The 7,500-nt window shown below is 44.5% G+C and overlaps 1 protein-coding gene across 1 annotated transcript in view; it reads left to right on the top strand.

Annotated features, from left to right (window-relative positions):
- The window catches only part of ptprr (protein tyrosine phosphatase receptor type R), a 14,893-nt gene that overhangs the window by 2,363 nt on the left and 5,030 nt on the right, over nucleotides 1-7,500 (top strand). The window contains exons 4-7 of the mRNA XM_030045910.1: nucleotides 1-117; nucleotides 3,669-3,858; nucleotides 4,093-4,177; nucleotides 6,283-6,362. The exon at nucleotides 1-117 is cut by the window's left edge and continues 18 nt beyond it. Coding sequence (XP_029901770.1) covers nucleotides 1-117; nucleotides 3,669-3,858; nucleotides 4,093-4,177; nucleotides 6,283-6,362 — 472 coding nt within the window. The remainder of the gene's footprint in view (nucleotides 118-3,668; nucleotides 3,859-4,092; nucleotides 4,178-6,282; nucleotides 6,363-7,500) is intronic.

Genomic DNA, 7,500 nt, shown 5'->3' with positions numbered 1-7,500 from the left:
TGTCAACGGCAACAACATCGCACCCCTAACCAGCGTTGCCACAGCGACTGCCAATCACGAACTGAAGCCCTGCCCCTCCCCCTTCAGGATGAAGCCTGCCGCCGGCCTGCAGGAAAGGTGAGAGGAAAGGAGGGAAGGAGGGGAGGGAGGAGGGAGGAGAGGAGCGAAGGAAGGGAGGGAGGAAAGGAGGGAAGGAAGGGAAGGAGGAAAGGAGGGAAGAAGGGAAGGGAAGGAGGGAAGAAGGGAGTGAGGAGGGAGGAAAGGAGGGAAGTAAGGGAAGGAGGAAAGGAGGGAAGAAGGGAGGGAGGAGTAAGGGAAGGAGGAAAGGAGGGAAGAAGCGAGGGAGGAGGGAGGAAAAGAGGGAAGGAAGGCTACAAGAAAGGAAGGATATAACAAAGTAAAGAAGGAAGGAAAAGGAAGGGAGGGAGAAAGGGAGGAAGGAGTGAGACAGGAAGAACTGAAGGAAGACCGGAAGAAAGAAAGAAAGAAAGAAAGAAAGAAAAAGGAAGAGGGAAGGAAAGACAGAAGGAAGGAAGGCAGGAAGGAAAAAGGAAGGAAGGAGGGGGACAGAGGGAGGAAGGAAGGAAAAACAAAAAATCTTTTTTCCAGAAAAGAAAGGAAAACTTGTCGCTTTGGCTCCGCCCCTTTGGGACAGAGATGATTGACAGGATGAGGGACCAATCAGAGAGCAGCCTGGAGATCTCTTTATTCTGTTTGATCTCCTCTTTATTTTCTGTCTCACACTGTGTCGGCCGAGGTGTGTGTGTGTGTGTGTGTGTGTGTGTGTGTGTGTGTGTGTGTGGGTGTGTGTGTGTGAGTGTGAGTGTTTGTGTGTGTGAGTGTGTGTGTGTGTACAGTAACCTCTAACCTGTAATTGTTCCAGCAGTCAGGTGTTCCACTGCGTACGTGAAGATGAGGAGGTATGAAGTGTGTGTGTGTGTGTGTGTGTGTGTGTGTGTGTGTGTGTGTGTGTTCTCAGCCTATAGTGTCAGGATGTACGTTTACATTAAGACGCCTGATTAAATTTCCTCTGTCAGATGTGTGCCCATGCCACGTGTGTATGTGTGTGTGTGTGTGTGTGTGTGTGTGTGCGTGTGTGTGTGGTGTTTACGTGAATGCAGGTGTCCTATTGGCCAGGTTTGCTCTTTAATCTTTTGAAATAATGGAAAATTAAATTATTTTCTTTCAAAAACATGGAGGAATTAATAATAAAAATAACACCGAGAAAATAATAATACATTTTTTATTAATATTATTATTTTATTACTTTTTGAACAAGCTGAAATTAGTGAAAAATAAAATGCTAAACCATTTAGAATAAACTAAATAACAGATTTTCATATGGTGACAGTTTGCTTTCTTTTTTTTTTGCATAATTAATGAGCTGAACGTTCATCAGCTAGAGAGGAGAGAGCAGTTTTATGACCGCTGTGTGTGTGTGTGTGTGTGTATGTGTGTGTGTGTGTGTGTGTGTGTGTGTGTGTGTGTGTGTATGTGTGTGTGTGTGTGTATGTGTATGTGTGTGTGTGTGTGTGTGTGTGTGTGTGTGTGTGTGTGTGTCTGTTCCAGCCTGGATTATTCATTTAGTTTGTACTTGAGACTTTCAGACGAGGAAGTGCTTAAGTGTCAAAGTGAAGGGACACACACACACACACACACACACACACACACACACACACACACACACACACACACACACACACACACACAGACACACATATTCTCTTAGGGCTTGAAGTGAGAACAGGATGTTTTTCTTGGTGTGTGTATGTGTGTGTGTGTGTGTGTGTGTGTGCTGGACAGTAGCCAGTCAGTAATCAGATGAACAGGAAGTAGCGGCGTCCTGAGGAGGAAGCTCGCCGACACGTAGCAAGGCCCCCCACCCGCCACGCCCTCCACACACACACACACACACAGACACACACACACACACACACACACAGCTCTGCAATGTCTGTGGAATGTCCCTTTATCTGAGTAACATCCCTTTAATATCTGACTAATATCTGACTAATATCTGTGTAATATCCCTTTAATATCTGACTAATGTCTGTGTAATATCCCTTTAATAACTGTAATGTCTAACTAATATCTGTGTAATATCCCTTTAATAACTGTTATATCTGACTAATATCTGTGTAATATCCCTTTTATATCTCACTAATATCTGACTAATATCTGTGTAATATCCCTTTAATATCTGACTAATATCTGACAAATATCTGTGTAACATCCCTGTAATATCTGACTAATATCTGTGTAACATCCCTTTAATATCTGACTAATATCTGTGTAATATCCCTTTAATATCTGACTAGTATCTGACTAATAACTGTGTAATATCCCTTTAATATCTGACTAATATCTGTGTAATATCTCTTTAGTATCTGTAATATCCCTGTAACAGCTTTTTTATACTTGCGTAATATCCCTTTAATAGATAGATAGATAGATAGATAGATATACTTTATTGATCCCAACCAGGGAAATTCTGGAATATAATAATAATATCTCTAATGTCTTGTAATATATCATAATGTATAGTAATATCTGTGTAATATCCCTTTAATGTCTTTGGTTGATGTCTTTTGAGCGCCGTCACGTCTCGTTAGTGTGACTTTATTGATTTTATATTGTCTAATATCTCTTTTCTGTTTGATATCTTACTCCCTCCTTCCTCTTTTATCCTCCTCGTTCTGTTCTTCCTTCCTTTCTTCCTTTTTCCTCCTTCTTCCTTCCTTCCTTCCTTCCTTCTTCCTTTCTTCCCCCACCTTCCTTCCTCCCTCCCTCCCTCCATCCTTCCACTGTTCCTCCCTTCTTGTTCCCCCCTCTTTCTTCCTTCACTCCATCCTCCCATCCCTCATTCCTTCCTTTCCCCTTCCTTCCTTGCTTTCCTTTCCTTTCCTTTCTTCCTTCATCCACCCTTCCTTCCTTCTTTCCTTTATTCCCTTCTTCTTCCCCTTCCTCTTTTCCTTCCTTCCTTCTTCCCTCCCTCCTTCCCTCTTTCCTCACTTCCCTCCCTCCATCCCTCCTCCCCCTTCCTTCCCTCCTTCCTTCCTCCCTTTCTTCCTTCCTTCCCTCCTTCCTTCCTTCCCTCCTCCCTTCCTTCCTTCCTTCCTTCCGTCCTTCCTTCCTCCACTTCCCACTTTACTTCCTTCCTTCCTTCCTTCCTTCCCTCCTTTCTTCTTTCCTTCCCTCCTCCCTTCCCTCCCTCCTCCCCTTCCTTCCTTCCTTCCTTCCTTCCTTCCCTCCTTTCCTCCTTCCTTCCCTCCTCCCTTCCTTTCTTCTGTCCTTCCTTCCTCCCGTTCCTCCTTTCCTTCCTTCCTTCTTCCCTCCCTCCTTCCCTCCCTCCTTCCCTCTTTCCTCCCTTCCCTCCCTCCCTCCCTCCTCCCCTTCCTTTCTTCCTTCTTTCCTTCCCTCCTTTCTTCCTTCCTTCCCTCCTCCCTTTCTTCCTTCCGTCCTTCCTTCCTCCCCTTCCTCCTTTCCTTCCTTCCTTCTTCCCTCCCTCCTTCCCTCTTTCCTCCCTTCCCTCCCTCCCTCCCTCCCTCCCTCCTCCCCCTTCCTTCCTTCCTCCCTTCCTTCCTTCCCTCCTTTCTTCCTTCCTTCCCTCCTCCCTTCCTTCCTTCCATCCTTCCTTCCTTCCTCCCCCCTTCCCCTCCCCCTCACAGGCGTGGCTCTAACGTCTCTCTGGTGTTGGACATGTCGGCTCTCGGTGCCGTGGAGCCCCTCAGCGTTGCCGTGGTAACGCCCAGGGAGGCGGTGGCCAGGGAGTACCTGCTCTCCGCCGGCCGGCCAATGACACGACAGCAGCTCCGCGACGTCATCAAGAACACACACACACTGCACGCCGAGTTTGCTGTGAGTTAGGAACACACACACACACACACACACACACACACACACACACACAACAGACAAAATTTCCTCTACTGTTTGTTATTTATGTCTGACCACAGCATGTCTCTCTCTCGCTCTGTGTGTGTGTGCACGTGTGTGTGTGCGCGCACACGTGTGTGTGTGTATGTGTGTGTGTGTGCGCGCACACGTGTGTGTGTGTGTGCGCGTGTGTGTGTTCCCTCTCTCCTGTCTCAGGAGATTCCCATGAATTTCGTCGATCCTAAGGAACTGGACATCCCGAGTCACGGAACCAAGAACCGATACAAGACCATCCTGCCGAGTGAGCACAGTGTGTGTGTGTGTGTGTGTGTGTGTGTGTGTGTGTGTGTGTGTGTGTGTGTACATGGCTCCCACATGCACAAGAACAACATTTCGACAGTAAATACTGATTTCAAATGATTTATTTATTGTGCTAGCTGTTAGCATCCAACACGAGCCAAACGCATCAAATAAAAATAGACATTTTTAAAAAATAAAATAAAGTTCATTAAAGTGAAATCCAGGTTGTAGAACAAAAAGAAGATGAGAAAATTAATCCTATAAAGCCTGAACTATATGATATGTACTGAAGTGCCAATGGTATGGTCCAGGGTGAACAGGGGAAGTGTCCAAAGGTATACAACAGTATTTTGGTCAAGTATTAAACTGAAAACGAAAAACGGAATTGAAAATGTGTATCATATATGATACAAATGGCTTTATAGGGTTAAAAAAAAAAGAGGGAAACAGCTGCACAGTCTGAGGTCACTCCTCCAAGCCTTGACATTTTTATTTTATTTATTTTATTTTAGTGTTATTATTTTCCTTTCAAAATCTCAATCTAACATTTTACTGACATTTGCAGTTTCCATTCAGCTTCTCTGATTCAGGACGTGACAGAAAATCAAATGTTATTAACAAAAAACTCTTCAACATCCAAAGTAGCCCTCGTGACGCCACCTAGTGTCAGATAAAAGAAGAAAACAGAAAAATGAGCAAATGAACAAATAAATGAAAAATTCCCAAACTGATCAACACCTCTGTTGTATATTTAAAAAAATAGGGTTTGTTTATTATTATTTAAATATGAATATATATATATATATATATATATATATATATATATATATATATGTATATATATGTATATATATATATTTATTATTATTTATTTATATTTTTAAAATATATTATATATTTATATAATATTATAATTATTATTTAAACAAAACCAACAAAATTTAAAGAAAAAAAAAATGAAAATCAATTAAAAAAAAAAACAAAATCTGATGTGCTCAAACTGTTCAGCCACCTCTCCTTCCTGCTGAAACAGGAAGTGTTTTACTATGTGGGCGGGGCTAAAGGTCTGAGGTTAGCAACCCAAGGCCATACACACACACACACACACACACACACACACACCTCAAACAATACATTTTCCTCAGAGCACAGCTCGTTCTCACACTGTCAGCCAAGCACTTAGCCTGATTAACACATTATGTAACACACACACACACACACACACACACACACACACACACGGTGGTACTTATCAGTTTCCGTTCTCTAGATACGTCTTTGTCCTGATTTGGATGGAGAGAGGCAGAGTTATCAATACAAATATGTGAGTGTGTGTGTGTGTGTGTGTGTGTGTGTGTGTGTGTAGGGAGGGGCTCTTCCTTCCTTCCAGCCAATCAAGGAGGAGGAACGCTCATCTCCAGCTGCTGTCAGTCAAACTGCTTCCTCTGTTCCATTTTCTCCGCTGCCTTCAAGTGCAGCCGGAAATACCGCAATTCCCACTTGAAGGCGTCAAACATGAGCGGGGGCAGCGGGGCCAGCGGAGGGAGAGATGCTGAGGGCAGAGCGCCACCGGGGGGCGCTGGGCTGCTCGATCTGTACAGCAAACCGGCAGAAAACACGAAAACACTTTGGTTCCTAGGTGTTTCTGTTCCTCCGTTAAATCCAGACGCGACACCTTCACTGTCATGTAGATTACAGAGGAAATCCCAGCATTATTTCCGTTCTGAAAACACAACTCCTTTGGTGTCCGGATGCAGTGGCGGTTCTGCCTATGTTGCCGCCCTGGGCGAAATTACTGCCTTGCGCCCTTCCCTGTTACTACTATGACACAGACAACACGGTTGATTATTGTGAGCATTGTGAGCATCTGGTGAGCTGTCAATCAAACAGGGGCGGGAGGAGCACCAGCTGAGCTGCGTTCTGATTGGATCACTCCCCCTGACGTGTGACGTTGTTTCTGCACCCAGGGATGATCATCGTTCAGTTCACCAGCTCTCACTGGTTCTTTCACAGTAAAGCAGTGCTTTTATTTTGTGTCTCAGCCTTCTCACCTCCTCTCCTCCTGTTTCCTCTCTCCTTCCCTCGTCTCTTTGTCTCCTTTCCTAGACCCTCACTCCAGAGTCGTCCTGAGGTCCAAGAGCTCCAACGACCCCCTGAGCTCCTACATCAACGCCAACTACATACGGGTGAGGAACACACACACACAAACACACACACACACACACACACACACACACACACACACACACACACACACACACATCAGACTTTTGGTTCCACCCCGTGTGTTATGATCCACAGTGATATCACCTACTATGATAATAATAATAATGCTGCTGATGTCTATAATATTCTGAGTTGTTGCTAGGTGGTTACTATGGCGTACATGGTCATTGCTTTGGTGTAGCTAGTTGGTTGCTAGGGTGTTGCTAGGTGGTGTCTACAATGCTCCATGTGCTTGCTACATTTATCTAGGTGGTTGCTAGGGTGTAGAGGGTGGGTAGGTGGTTGCTTTAGTGTTTCTAGGTGGTTACTGTGGTGTTTAGTTGGTTACTGTAGTGTTACTAGGCGGTTGCTAGGGTGTTTTAGGTCACTGCTATGGTGTTGACTTGGTTGCTATGGTGTTGCTAGGTGGTTGTGATGGTGTTTTAAGTCACTGTTATGGTTTTGACTTGGTTGCTATGGTGTTGCTAGGTGGTTGCAATGGTGTTTTAAGTCACTGCTATGGTTTTGACTTGGTTGCTATGGTGTTGCTAGGTGGTTGCTATGGCCTTGTAGGTCGCCGTTATAGTTTTTAGTTGGTTACAAGGTGGTTGCTATGGTGTTCTACTGTACGTGTTTGTTATGTTGTTAAGTTGCCAGGTTGTTGCTGTGGTAAACTAGGTGGTGGCTGGGGTGTTGCTAGGTGGTTGCTACAGTGTTGCTTGGTGGTTGCTACAGTGTTTAGCTGGTTGCAATAGTGTTGCTAGGTAGTTGCTACAGTGTTTAACTGGTTGCAATAGTGTTGCTAGGTGGTTGCTACAGTGTTTAGCTGGTTGCTACAGTGTTGTCAGGTGGTTGCTACAGTGTTGCTAGGTGGTTGCTACAGTGTTTAGCTGGTTGCTACAGTGTTGTCAGGTGGTTGCTACAGTGTTTAGTTGGTTGCTACAGTGTTGCTAGGTGGTTGCTAGGTGGTTTAGATGATGCACAACAACACACACTGGTTTGGGATTCATTATCAGTGCTGCACGTACGTCTTTATTTGAAATAAAATGTGAATTAAATCACTCCATGCAGGCGTTTTATTGCCCTCTTGCTTCCTAACCAGTGGAACTACTTTGTGTC

Source organism: Myripristis murdjan, chromosome 23 (assembly GCF_902150065.1).
Source record: "Myripristis murdjan chromosome 23, fMyrMur1.1, whole genome shotgun sequence".
NCBI lineage: Eukaryota > Metazoa > Chordata > Actinopteri > Holocentriformes > Holocentridae > Myripristis > Myripristis murdjan.
The sequence above is the reverse complement of the archived record's forward strand: the minus strand, read 5'-3'. Positions and strand labels throughout refer to the sequence as shown.